Here is a 13,686-nt window from a genome sequence, read left to right as displayed (position 1 = left end):
AGTATGAGTGTGCAGGAGCGGTAATCGGTATCGAGAATTCGAAAATATTATTAAGAACAAACCTTTTTTTTTTAAATATAGACGACGATCTTTGCCGAGGGCACGTGCGTCAACCTGAACGGAAAACCAACTAAATAAACTCTATATAAAATCTAAATGTACATAATTTCATGAGGTAAATAACAAAATTATTTCAAGTTTTTACACTTTAAATATCTACAAATAGCGCCATCTAGTGTACATTGCGTCGTTCACTTATTTACTTACATTGCAATTGCAAATTAAAGGTCATTCATAAACATTACGATAGCTTCGATGACTATGCAGTATTTCACATCGCTGTATTTCAGGCAACACTGTCATAACATCTACCTGCATGCCAAATTTCAGCCCAATCCGTCCAGTAGTTTGGTCTGTGCGTTGATAGATCACTATGTCAGTCAGCCACTTAGAAGCAAAGAGTATAGTAACCTATGCTTAGAAGTATCGGAAGTCTTAGGGTGAATTTAAGAAAAAAGCACCAAGACGTATAATACACCTTGTTATGATGCATTTTATTGTATTTATTTAACTATTTGCCGTAATAATTATTATTATTTAATTTTTAATTATGCAATAAATAAAAATATGTTTTTCTCATATTTAAACAAAAGCTTAAAGAATTATTATAATCTAATTCTATTATTACATTTACTACTAACAAAATATTACGACGTTGACTACTTTCCATCAGGTAGCACGTCTGCTTTATCGTTAGGCTCAAATATATATAAAAAAAAAATATGGGCTATGTCTGAATTAATGGAAATAATTAAATAAAAATATAATTAACTAAAAAAAAAATAACTTAAATGAGCAAATATATAATAGAGGTTTTCAATTCGGCGCCAGGCGCACTTTCTCAATCTAAAACCGCTGCTAAGCTAACGTAATTTCGTACACCTTTGCTACACTAGCGCCATTTTGGAGGATTTTTTAATATGGGATGATTGTATTTCCTCTTATCATCTACTTATGTCAATTAATAATTGTATTGGGCAACGAACTTTTCTAATCTAAGCGTTTATAAGTTTATAATCAGAAAACACCACGAGGAAAACGCAATGTTGTATTGTCTATGGTCATTTATGGTCAGCTTTTTCTATATAGGTTACTATACTCTTTGGTCAGCGTTATGTGAATTCAGGTAAATTCTTGACGTAAACTCTCTACCTAGGGAAATTTCGTAATTGACCCCCTTATCACACCTTACAAATAAGAACACAGCATTACTTGACACCTTTATTATTTTATTATATTACTTTTTATTTCCATATAATATGACAACTCTGTAAAATATGAACGCATCCACTTTTGACACGCTATGACGTCATAGCGTCGTTCGTTCCATATGTCAATTTTGACAACTTTGACTTATGGATGATGCTATATTGTAAATGTGAAATGCGAATTTTGGAAACAAATAAGTTTTTATTAATTTATTATTATCGTGTATTTTAAATAAGGGATACATTGCAGAGCATAATCTATAAAGCTATGCTGTGAGTAATTGTGAGGTTAAGTGTTAGTAAAGAACAATATGGCACAACGATTCCCATCGAGCGGGCCGAGCCCGGGCGGCGCGGGCGCGCTGCCGCCGCAGCGGTACCCCGGGCCCGCGCCGCCGCCGGGCGCGCCGCTGCCGCCGCGGCCCTACCCCGGACCCACCTTCCCGGTCAGTGCACGTTACATTGCTTACCCTTACCAATGTCAAAAACCCTAGTACCGACCGAAACATAACTGACTTAAGATCATAGGATTTCATAGTATAGATTCTTTCAATCTTCTGACCCACTCATGTTGTAACCACTGTCGCTCAATTTCATAACTCTAACTGTAGTGCTACTTAGTTCAGATTTGTATTGATTATCCAACGCTAATGGATTGCAGTGGTTATTTAGCATTTATAATGCTATGTAATGGAATATTATAAAACATGACGTTTAGTAAACATACTGAGGAGGCTCTAATTCTGGTTAACTAATAATTTGCAATATGATTGATAGGTGATTGGCGATAAAAGAACTGATTTAAATGCTGTGTAATTTAATTACTATGGTCATCACAATTTAATAGGCCCGTTTTTACACATGCCATCCTAATGTCATAAAAATTTTGAACTAACTTTGTATGTACATATAACACATAATTGGAAAGTCAAATACTTTTAAACATATAATTACAAAATAATTTATTTACAAGAATAGTTAGCAAAATTTATAAATTGTATTACACATTTTATTTCAGTTAAAATGTATCCCGAAACTATTCTTCCTACATCAAAAAGTATCATAGGTCGTCATTGCATAATTATATCATTCAGGTAAATTAGCAGTTTACGACAATTTACGGCTACAGCTTCCGGCTTCAAACCATTCGCAGAAACCATAATCAATTAACTTTCGAATAATCGAAACTTGGAATTACCAATAATTATTTGTTTGTCCCTTTTTCATCATAACAACAATAAAATAATCGCGAATCTGTTCCTTAGTGAATGTTAAAATGAAAAAAATAAATACAGGTAACAATAGCACGGACATGCTTTACTTAATCTTCTGGACATAATTCAATTTTTAAATTATGACATAATTTATTTTCTTTTCTCTTTTTTATTAAATCTTAAGATGATTTAGAAAAATAATAAACAAATATTCTGTTTACAAAATATTAAATAATCTATACAATACGATATGGAGTTGTAATCGATTTATAGTAAAAATTGGTTCCTTTGCATATCGATTTGTGTGGAACATGCTTAGTGCCGTAGCGATGGCATGTGTCAAAATGGGCCTATTAAATTGTGACGACTATATGACTAGTTATATGTCCTATCACAGCTTCAACTTTACCCATTTTCAACAAATAAATCAAAATTGTTTCTCAAAGCTTCAAAATTAATCAATCTTTTATGAATGTGTTAGATCTCAATAAAACTGCTGACCGACACTATCACACACATTTCATTGTGAATCTGCAACTCTAGGTGTGTTGTAATACACAGGATTTTGAATTTTTTTATTTAGTCTACATTTAATTGAAAAGTTTAAAAACCCAAGTAGGTTTTTTAAACTTTTCAATATATATATATATCAGTTTAATATTTTTAACATGCTTTTATTAGCTTGGGTTGCATGTATGTATGTATGTACGACGTACATAACAGTAATGGAATCTTTCAACCCGATTTCTATCCACTTTGAACATTCAGTTTAATTTAATATTTTGAAGAATTATCAAAAACCAATGACAATACACGATTTTAATAATTTTATCTTATCAACATCCGGATTAACGATTTTCGAGGGGAGATTGTTCAAGCGTCTTAGACAAAGTTCATCGGAAGTTTCTAGATTGCAAATAATTATTGCTCTTTAGTTTCAATAAGGTGTAACTGTTATAGCATGATTTTTAGTTTAGAAAATAATAATGTTATTTCCCTATAAATCAAATGTTCTGAAATATATCTGTGGTGGTTATTCTATTTTTTAGTTGATTTTATCATGAAAGCGTGTTTTTTAGTTTTTTGAACTATAATTATTTATTAATTTTGTTGATATAGCGACCACCATTATGCATCCTCTGTAAAAAATTCAAGTATCTATCTATTACGATTTAAGAGATAAAGCCCTGTGACACACGAACAGACAGCGGAGGGTTTCGTTTCACCCTTTGTTTATATGTTTCAGAACATCTGAGTTATAGGGAAATAACATTATTAATTTCAAAACTAAAAATCACACTGTAACAGTCACATTGAAACTAAAAAGCAATAATTGTTTGCAGTTTAGTAACTTTGCGATGAACTTTCTCTAAGGCGCTCGAATAATCTCGCCTCGAAAATCGTTAATCCTGCCGATGTTGATAAGGGCAATGGTACAAAATTATTAAAATGGTATAATTGAATCCCTTTGAAAAAAAACTGCATTATACGTGAATAATGTTAAAGTTACACGCATTAGAACATTCAAATCGCTCTACTGTACCGGTTTGCACTTGCACCAGTTTACGTAGGACCCGTCGATCTGATAGGGTCGCTTATAAGGATCAACGACAATGTCACTTACAATGGTGTGGCGTGAACGTTCCAGCAGCGCAGCGGGTTCACGCCGCCGCCGGGCGCGGGCGCGGGCGCGGCGGCGGCGGGCGCGGGCGGCGCGCGGCCCGCGGCGTACGGCGCGGCGGCGGGCGCGGCGGCGGCGGGCGCGGCGCCGGCGCCGTACGGGGCGGCCCGCCCCCCGCCCGCGCCCGCCAAGCGGCCCGGCGACGGCCGCGCGCCGCTGCCGCCGCACAAGCCGCAGCACTACGACGCGTACGGCGGCGCGGCGGCGGCCGGCAAGCGCAAGCGGCGGCTCGCCGACAAGGTGCTGCCGCAGAAGGTGCGCGACCTGGTGCCCGAGTCGCAGGCCTACATGGACCTGCTCGCCTTCGAGCGCAAGCTGGACGCCACCATCATGCGCAAGCGCCTCGACATCCAGGAGGCGCTCAAGCGCCCGATGAAGCAGAAACGCAAGCTGCGCATTTTCATCTCTAACACCTTCTATCCTGGTATGTGTATAAGATGAAAATACGTAATTGAATTATTTATGCTGTGAAGAAACTCTGAACCACAATTTTACGTATTTCAGGACAAGGTGACAATGCTGTGGCATCTTGGGAACTGAGAGTTGAAGGACGACTTTTAGATGATTCCAAAAATGATCCAAACAAGGTAATGTTTAAATTGATTATTTTCAAAATATAATGAAACTTAACATTTATCTCAGATATATCTCAGAGATATAATCATCTTTATAACTAAGTTTTAATTACAGGTTAAACGCAAGTTTTCATCATTCTTCAAATCATTAGTAATAGAACTGGACAAGGAACTGTATGGTCCCGACAACCACTTGGTAGAGTGGCATCGCACACTAACAACACAGGAGACTGATGGTTTTCAGGTAAGTGTTATATTACTATGAATTATATTCTATGTATTCTTGAGAACATAAGTTAATCTCTGTGCGACATGTGCGATGTAAAATAGCCGCCGCCCTCTTACGCATAATTGTTGATTAATTAAGGTATGATTTTGTTGAAAAGAAAATGTTTACAAACAATGTTATGGATGCCAGGTGAAGCGGCCGGGCTACAAGAACGTGCGCTGCACCATCCTGCTGCTGCTGGACTACCAGCCGCTGCAGTTCAAGCTGGACGCGCGCCTGGCGCGACTGCTGGGCGTGCACACGCAGGCGAGACCCGTCATCGTCAACGCGCTCTGGCAGTACGTCAAGACACACAAGCTGCAGGTATACGTCATAGAACTCGCATACTCGAGTACTAACAAGTGATACTCGAGTACCGGTGATACTCGAATACTGACGATACTCGTACACTGAAGACGGACTCATGTAGCTCATCCCGCCCTGCCCGCAGGACCCGCACGAGCGCGAGTGGGTGACGTGCGACAAGTACCTGGAGCAGATCTTCGGCTGCGCGCGGCTGAAGCTGGCCGAGGTGCCGGCGCGGCTCGGCGCGCTGCTGCACGCGCCCGACCCCATCGTCATCAACCACGTCATCGCCGTGGAGCCGCCGCACGACGCCAAGCAGACCGCCTGCTACGACATCGACGTGGAGGTGAGTGCGGCCCGACCCCATCGTCATCAACCACGTCATCGCCGTGGAGCCGCCGCACGACGCCAAGCAGACCGCCTGCTACGACATCGACGTGGAGGTGAGTGCGGCCCGACCCCATCGTCATCAACCACGTCATCGCCGTGGAGCCGCCGCACGACGCCAAGCAGACCGCCTGCTACGACATCGACGTGGAGGTGAGTGCGGCCCGACCCCATCGTCATCAACCACGTCATCGCCGTGGAGCCGCCGCACGACGCCAAGCAGACCGCCTGCTACGACATCGACGTGGAGGTGAGTGCGGCCCGACCCCATCGTCATCAACCACGTCATCGCCGTGGAGCCGCCGCACGACGCCAAGCAGACCGCCTGCTACGACATCGACGTGGAGGTGAGTGCGGCCCGACCCCATCGTCATCAACCACGTCATCGCCGTGGAGCCGCCGCACGACGCCAAGCAGACCGCCTGCTACGACATCGACGTGGAGGTGAGTGCGGCCCGACCCCATCGTCATCAACCACGTCATCGCCGTGGAGCCGCCGCACGACGCCAAGCAGACCGCCTGCTACGACATCGACGTGGAGGTGAGTGCGGCCCGACCCCATCGTCATCAACCACGTCATCGCCGTGGAGCCGCCGCACGACGCCAAGCAGACCGCCTGCTACGACATCGACGTGGAGGTGAGTGCGGCCCGACCCCATCGTCATCAACCACGTCATCGCCGTGGAGCCGCCGCACGACGCCAAGCAGACCGCCTGCTACGACATCGACGTGGAGGTGAGTGCGGCCCGACCCCATCGTCATCAACCACGTCATCGCCGTGGAGCCGCCGCACGACGCCAAGCAGACCGCCTGCTACGACATCGACGTGGAGGTGAGTGCGGCCCGACCCCATCGTCGTCGACCGCGTCATCGCCGCGTCCTATAAAATAGATAAATGAATATTTCATTGATCATTGATCGATTCGTCCCAACTTTCAAATTATGAAGATTATAATTTCCAGTACACCTTGAGAATCTGTATTGTCTACCCCAGCTGTGACCCGTAACTCATAACTTGTATATGTTCTCAGGTGGACGACACGCTGAAGACGCAGATGAACAACTTCCTGCTGAGCACCGCCAACCAGCAAGAGATCCAGGGTCTTGATGGCAAAATACACGAAACTGTTTGTTTTTCATATTTTCCAATATCCTAATGACTTCACTTTATGAACTTCCTTGATTCTACCTGCATGTATGGATGTATAATATAACAATATGACGTTTTCTGATATTGTCCCGTTTTCTTGTGAATATTTTTCGCAATTTAAATTTTGATTTATCTTATACTTAAAAATTAATATTTGGGGTAGTAAAAATAGAATTCCAGCTTGTTAACTCAAAGATAACATTTCGTTAATACTTATAATTGTAAAAACTAATGTAAACGTAGATTATATTATGTGCTCTGTGGCAAACAATTAGTAATAAATAAAAAAATAATGTTCAAATATATTTCGCAGGTGGATACTATTAACCAGTTGAAGACGAACCGTGAATTCTTCCTGAGTTTCAGCAAGGATCCTCAGCAGTTCCTACAGAAATGGATCATCAGCCAGTCCAGAGATCTTAAGGTTTGTTTAAAATACTTCTATATTAATACCAATAGTATAATAAAATACTATAAAAAGCAGTAAAGCCTAATTGTTAGAGGGTACTATAAGTGATACTATAAGTGATTCTTTTAACTATCCCTATCAACTATTAAAATATTTATTAAAAATGTAAACTGTGAAACTATACTATATCTATATTTATATCATTATTCCTATTCTGTTGTCTTTATTTTCTTACAAACTACAAAACAATTAAACACTATTAATATCCTATAACTATCAGCTGTTCGCACAATTAACAATATTAAACCTTATAACTATTACCAGCTGATCGATTTGGAGTCAGCCGTTCGCGTCGTCCCGCACAATTATTCAATATTAAACCTTATTACTTATAATCACCTGATCGCATCGTTACTTACAATGGAGTCTTTATTTTCTTATGAACTATAGACAATTAAACAATATTAAATCTAATAATTAAATTTCGGTTTGGAGTCAGCTGTTCACGTTGTTCCAAATAGGTTTCAAATGAAGTTCACCAATATGCGCTTAGCCAACGCTATTTTTTGTAGTCCATAAGTCTAAAACGGTAGACTTATGGACTACAAAACCGACAGTCTTCGGAAAGCGAATTATTTTAAAAGTATTGACATAATTGTTTTATTAGCACATATAAATTATATTTGAAATTATTCTTATACTGACTGTCAGCTGAGAGCTTATGTTAATGTAAGGATGACATGTTTAAGAAATTATTACTACATCAATTTTTAATAACCGTTATATTGTAGTGACAATTGGATCACCCATACACAATAGTATATAACAATATAGGAAAGAACACATCGTACAACATTTCATTAAACAATGTGTAAATTACCAATTACCACTAAGTAAATCACATATTGACATGTGTCATAGTTGCTGGTTGCTTGCGAGTGAAGAGTAAACCATGAGTCATGCGACACACTCAACTGTATTTACTTGATGTTTCATCTTCACGAAAATTGTTTCGTAAAACAAAACATTCATTGTAAAAAAACGTTACTAAGCAGATGAGACTGTGTTTGCATTTTTTTTATAATATAGGTGTAGCAGACGAGCATGCAGTCCACCTGATGGTATGTGGCTACTGCCGTCCATGCACATCTGTAATCAACCCCAGATAGGGTTAGATATTCTTACCTGAGGTCGGCCACAGATGCGCCGCTACCCCTGAGGACTAAGCTGGAACGCCTCGGAAAAGTCTGTCTCCCTTACCACCAAATTACCAAACCGGAACACAGCAGCGCCTAACACTGCTGTTATAACAGAAATAGGTGTGGCGGTGGTGCCGCCGGAGTCGAACGACAAAGGGTTCTACCACCTTCAAATTTACATTAAATAAACTGATTTATTTGGTTATTTACAATTAATACGCGAAGGTTCTTACTATTTTTCACGCTAAAGTTAATCGATTAAGGTTTCTTCCGAATGGTTTGAAGCCGCAAGCTGTAGCTGTAAATTGTTGTAAACTTCCAAATTACCCAACTGACATAATATTGCAACGACTCCCTATGATATTTTTTGATGTAGGATAAATTGGTTTCATTGGACTCATTGTAAAGAAAATAAAATGTGTAATACAATTTGTAAATGTTCTTGTTTATAAATTATATCGTTACTGTACATTTAGAAGTATTTGACTTTGCTACGTTCATAAAAACATTAATGACATTAGGATGGTATGTATTGAAATGACTTATTAAATTGCGACAACTATGTATAGAAAGTGATCACATTAACGCTTATTTTTTTTTCAATCACAATTACATAATATAATCTGAACATTGTAACACACACAATACGACGAATAAAAAAGTCGATATTTACGGTTGAATGTAATGTTGTATGTACATACTCATTTGCGTATCTACTCGTATATGCACATTCACTTATATACGTGTTTACAAATGCGATTATTAGCATGATTACGATTTAAGTTATTATTCAGTTAATTTGCTGACGGAGGTAAAATAGAACATACAAGATAAAAATAAACTATTGTTAATGGATCAGTTCGTTCGCGACCTTACCTTCAATTTCCGCGCTGCAAGTTGTGTTCGCTCATTCCCCGCACGCCGCGTCACTTCGCCAGTCCTCTTTCTGCCGCCGTCTGAGTTATACGCTTTCACACTCATATATTCCGCGCTAAACTGCTAGTCCGCTCTGAAATCGTTGCGCGCAGGCGGAGTTAGAGAGCCAGGGAGGTCGAACACAATTACAAACATATACCTCGTAACAACAGTAAGGGCACACAAACGCAGCCATGTACCCGCGGGCGGGAGCGGGCAACGGCCGGGGGTCGGGGGGTCCCGCGCCGTCTTCGTCCCACCGACGTGTACAACTGGCTGCTGCGACGCGACTCATTTCTATATTCCGAGCGGACCGGCGGCTCGGAGCCGCCCGTCCCGTCTCTCCTCGCACACGCATGTAACCCGGCGCGGTGTCCGCAGACGATCAGCGGCAGCGCGGGCGGCAACCCCGAGGAGGAGCGCTGCGCGGCGTTCTACGCGCAGGCGTGGGCGGGCGAGGGCGTGGCGCGCTACCTGCACGCGCGCCTGGCCGCGCGCCGCGCCGCGCTCGACGCCGCGCTCGCCGCGCCCGCGCACCACCTGCCGCGCCTCTAGCGGAAACGATATTATCGTTTTGGTGTATTTCTGATTGATTCCGTGTATTTTTAATCCAATAAATCTGTTCTTAACGTGTCCGGTGTCTTTCTGCTTCCGATATCCTGTAACCTGTCGTCGATCGAATATTAACTTCACTTCTCTGTCCGAGATGGAGACGATGGAATAAAAATTTTATAATAATTGCGCTAATTGATTACATCGGCCTTCAATTTATCGCTAAAAATCTAATGCTAATTTAATCACTGTACTATTCACTGTAACATTTATTCATTCTTTAAAGAAGAGTAAAAATATAGACGATTTAGGACCATAAAATCGATTCTTCGATTAAGCGATCCCAGATTACTATGCCTAGTTACATTGTAAATTACAGGGATATTGTCATTGATCTATAACTAAAGATCCGCCACAAGCGGGCAAAACTTGAAACATACAAAATACGGCAAGTGGTGTAAAACGACTCCAGCCAAGTCCAGTCGCTCTCGCGCGGCGTAGTAATACACACGAATGTCACTGAACACGTTAAACGTCATTATTTTGAATTTAAAGCCTCAAAATGCCTTCTTGTGCAATGCGTAAATGCAAAAATTATGCTCGAAAAAGAAACAAACTTCATGGAATCACCTATCACACGTAAATGAAGAGAAATTATTAAATTTTGTTTATTTTTCGTGTTCGATCCGCCATGATTACGTGAGTAACCAGAAAGAGACAAAGTATGTTTTTGTCAATGAAAGTGATAAAGACGCAAAATGCATGGTCATAGATCAACAGAACAGAAGTGACATTTTATTGAATCTGACGATGTTCATATGTCGTATGTTATAGTTTAAGATCCCACTGCTTAATTTTTATATTAGTGTGTTTTTAGTCAAAATATAACATTTTATGGTTTATTTTAATAAAATAAAATCGAGATATGGGAAATTCTGTATCCTAATCTTTAAATTTCCTTCGATACCTGTGGTAAATAATAAAAAAATATTACCATAAAATTTATATAGGATAGTATACGGTATTTTAAAATTTCTTTAATTGAATAAATATTTCAATCATTAAGGTCGTATTTCTTCCTTAACCTAAACATAATTTAATAAACAATCTTTGTATAGCTAGAAATTAATCCTCAAAAAAAACACGGTAAAATTAGAATCTTATATATAAAATTATCATGTCACAATGTTAGTTACTCTGTACCTACTCCTGCGAAACGGCTTTACTGATTTTCACCAAAATTTATACGCATATTCAGTAAGTCTGAGAATTGGCTACTATCTATTTTTCATATCTCTTAAGTGATAAGGGTTGTTCACCCTTAACATTTTTTTTATTTTTATGGCAACACAATGTTTGCTGGGTCAGCTAGTACATTTATAAAATTTACACAACTTTGCAATTAATGGTCGTGTGTGAAATAAAACTGATAATAATAAACATAGATTAGTAAAGATACTTCGCCGCCTTGAAATTGAAATAAGCCACAAACGGCTTAATAGTAAGTTCTTTTTTGAATTCTTGACAAATAAAAACATTTTTTGAGAAAATTTACGAATAAATAACTAATACTGCGTAATTTACATAATAAATAAATAATTATTTCAAATATTTTAGAGACATTTTAGCACGGAGACGTGGCAAAACTTTTTTACGCAACTATTTCAATTCTCAAAACTGGGTACATTTTCTTGTTAGGAATGAGTAATATTTACTAATCTATGATAATAAATATAAACAATTTTTAAATCGTATATTTTAAACCAGTCGATACATCTGTATAGATACATTCTTTCAAATTATATTTTTATATAATAATAATTTATTTAGTTAAACTGTACTATAACATTTCTACGTAAACGACATACTAAAACTATTATCGACAGTTTTGGACATTTTTTACCTTCTGTTCCATTATTTCTTTGTCTTTGACAAGCATGCGGATCAATGGGAAAGCCACCATACGTCCCGTTTTTACGGGACAGTCCCTTTTTTCGATACTTCGTGCCGTTGTCTCCGAAATGAACCGTTGCCATTGTCAATTAAGTAACAGTAAATAGTATAATTGTGAAAAAAAACATGGGGTGCTCCATTTATCAGTTTTCATAAAGCGCCCCACATTTTTTGCACAATTATGCTATTTACTGTTCCTTAAATGATTCCTAGATTGAAAATTATTTTCTACTTTTTAGTTAATTTTATCATAAAAGCGTGTTTTTTATTATTTTTAACTAAATTTTTTCAAGTAAAAAGTATTTGACATAAAAAAATCGATGTCCCGTTTTGACTGAAGTAATCATTGGTCACTATATTCCATGGTCAATATTTACGTTTGCGTACACTTGAAACGCAAGGTCCAACACTAGTTGGTCAAACAATAGCTCCGTCCCTTATAGAACATTTGTCTATGTAGTTAAAGGTAAGTAAATTAAAAAACGTGCATGTGTGCTATCAAAGCAGTTTCGCTCAAGTTTTCTCTTAAGTTAGTGGGCGTATAACGTGTCTAGTATAAAATGTCATTGGATATTGTACTATATTTTACTTGAAACAAATGAATCAGTAAATTTTAAAATGGTGAAATCCAAAAGTATAAATATTAGTCAAAATACTATATACGACTACAATTATATTTATCTAGCCGGAAATCAAACAAGTTCATTTTTTAAAAGTCGGCCTGCATTATATCGTCATCAGGTAGTGTCGCATAATAGTCCGGTTAATTTGGACCAGTGAAATAAAAAAAAAATCCGATGGAGTTAAAAAATAAAATCCCAACAGAACCCATTGACCTCAAGTGTGCCGATGCACTTATTTGGGGTTAAAGATCAAAATTTTACAATTTTTGGATATTACCAGAAAACGATGAGTTTTATCGAAAAAGTACTTTAAGCCAAAGTTGCAGTTCTCAATTTTCTCTATAAAAACGGTCCTTTTGATTTTTTCTCTAAGGCCAACCATTTCATAGACATTGCGCTTGTAAGAATCACGTTCTACATAATATACACACATTTCCACACCACCTCGGCGCCTACCACCATCTTTTAAAAACCATCATAATTCAGTAAAGTTTTATTTCAATATTGCATCAACATCTGAAATTGTTATATTTTGCTTAAAAAATAAATTCCCTGCAAAAAAAGAATGAATAATTTCGACCGAAATCATACAAAACTGCGTATGTAATATTATAAAAACAATCTTACTTTAACGAGGTCGTGGTACAAAATTTCAATGTATGATTAAAATAATATTGTCTTAAGACATGGTAGTAGACCCCTTGATTAAAATTGAATAATCCTTGACCTCAACTCTGTAATTTGAGGAACGTCATATTAACACCTTTATAATTAAGGTGTGTAATTAGGACGTCAAACTTCAAAACAGCGTTAGCCAATCAATTTCCTATAGGTATATAATGTACCGACCTACTTATAATTACTGCAAAAAAACGGTTATGTAAGGAGGAACATGCCATTTTTCGTGTCAAGGGAAAAGGAAACTTACCGCGTGTCCACATACTCATCGTGAAGCGAGGAAAGTGGGCAGGGACGTCGGGTGGTCGGGCTCTCGCCCTGCCGGAATTTCGAAAATATAATATTGTATTATATTTTAGTCAATTCTTCTATACATATATTGTAGAGAATTAATCAAATACCAAAAACTACTATCATCGATAATCCAAATATAGTCATCTGAAATATCGTATACCTGTACCTCTTAGCGACCTTAGCGTAGATATTTCTGTTAAAAATTATCAGAAAA

At 38.7% G+C, this 13,686-nt stretch overlaps 1 protein-coding gene across 1 annotated transcript; it reads left to right on the top strand.

Annotated features, from left to right (window-relative positions):
- The first annotated feature begins 1,372 nt into the window (after positions 1–1,372).
- On the top strand, positions 1,373–10,005 carry Bap60 (Brahma-associated protein 60). The gene is made up of 9 exons (XM_073087290.1): positions 1,373–1,714; positions 4,131–4,587; positions 4,668–4,750; positions 4,854–4,982; positions 5,157–5,330; positions 5,458–5,658; positions 6,731–6,826; positions 7,163–7,273; positions 9,754–10,005. Exons 1-9 carry the CDS (start codon positions 1,580–1,582, stop codon positions 9,925–9,927), a joined length of 1,560 nt encoding a protein of 519 aa, XP_072943391.1. The 5' UTR covers positions 1,373–1,579; the 3' UTR covers positions 9,928–10,005.
- Positions 10,006–13,686: the final 3,681 nt, after the last annotated feature.

This window comes from Epargyreus clarus, unplaced genomic scaffold (genome assembly GCF_041222505.1).
Source record: "Epargyreus clarus isolate Ecla_fem2 unplaced genomic scaffold, WU_Ecla_fem_2.2 ptg000026l, whole genome shotgun sequence".
Taxonomy (NCBI): Eukaryota; Metazoa; Arthropoda; class Insecta; order Lepidoptera; family Hesperiidae; genus Epargyreus; species Epargyreus clarus.
This window is presented reverse-complemented; position numbering and strand designations above follow the sequence as displayed.

Excerpts from the sequence above, each read along its gene's own strand:
- Bap60 (XM_073087290.1), top strand. The coding sequence starts at position 1,580 with ATGGCACAACGATTCCCATCGAGCGGGCCGAGCCCGGGCGGCGCGGGC. Across the intron at positions 5,331-5,457 it reads TCAAGACACACAAGCTGCAG|GACCCGCACGAGCGCGAGTG; the intron begins GTATACGTCATA and ends CCCTGCCCGCAG. Across the intron at positions 7,274-9,753 it reads GCCAGTCCAGAGATCTTAAG|ACGATCAGCGGCAGCGCGGG; the intron begins GTTTGTTTAAAA and ends CGGTGTCCGCAG.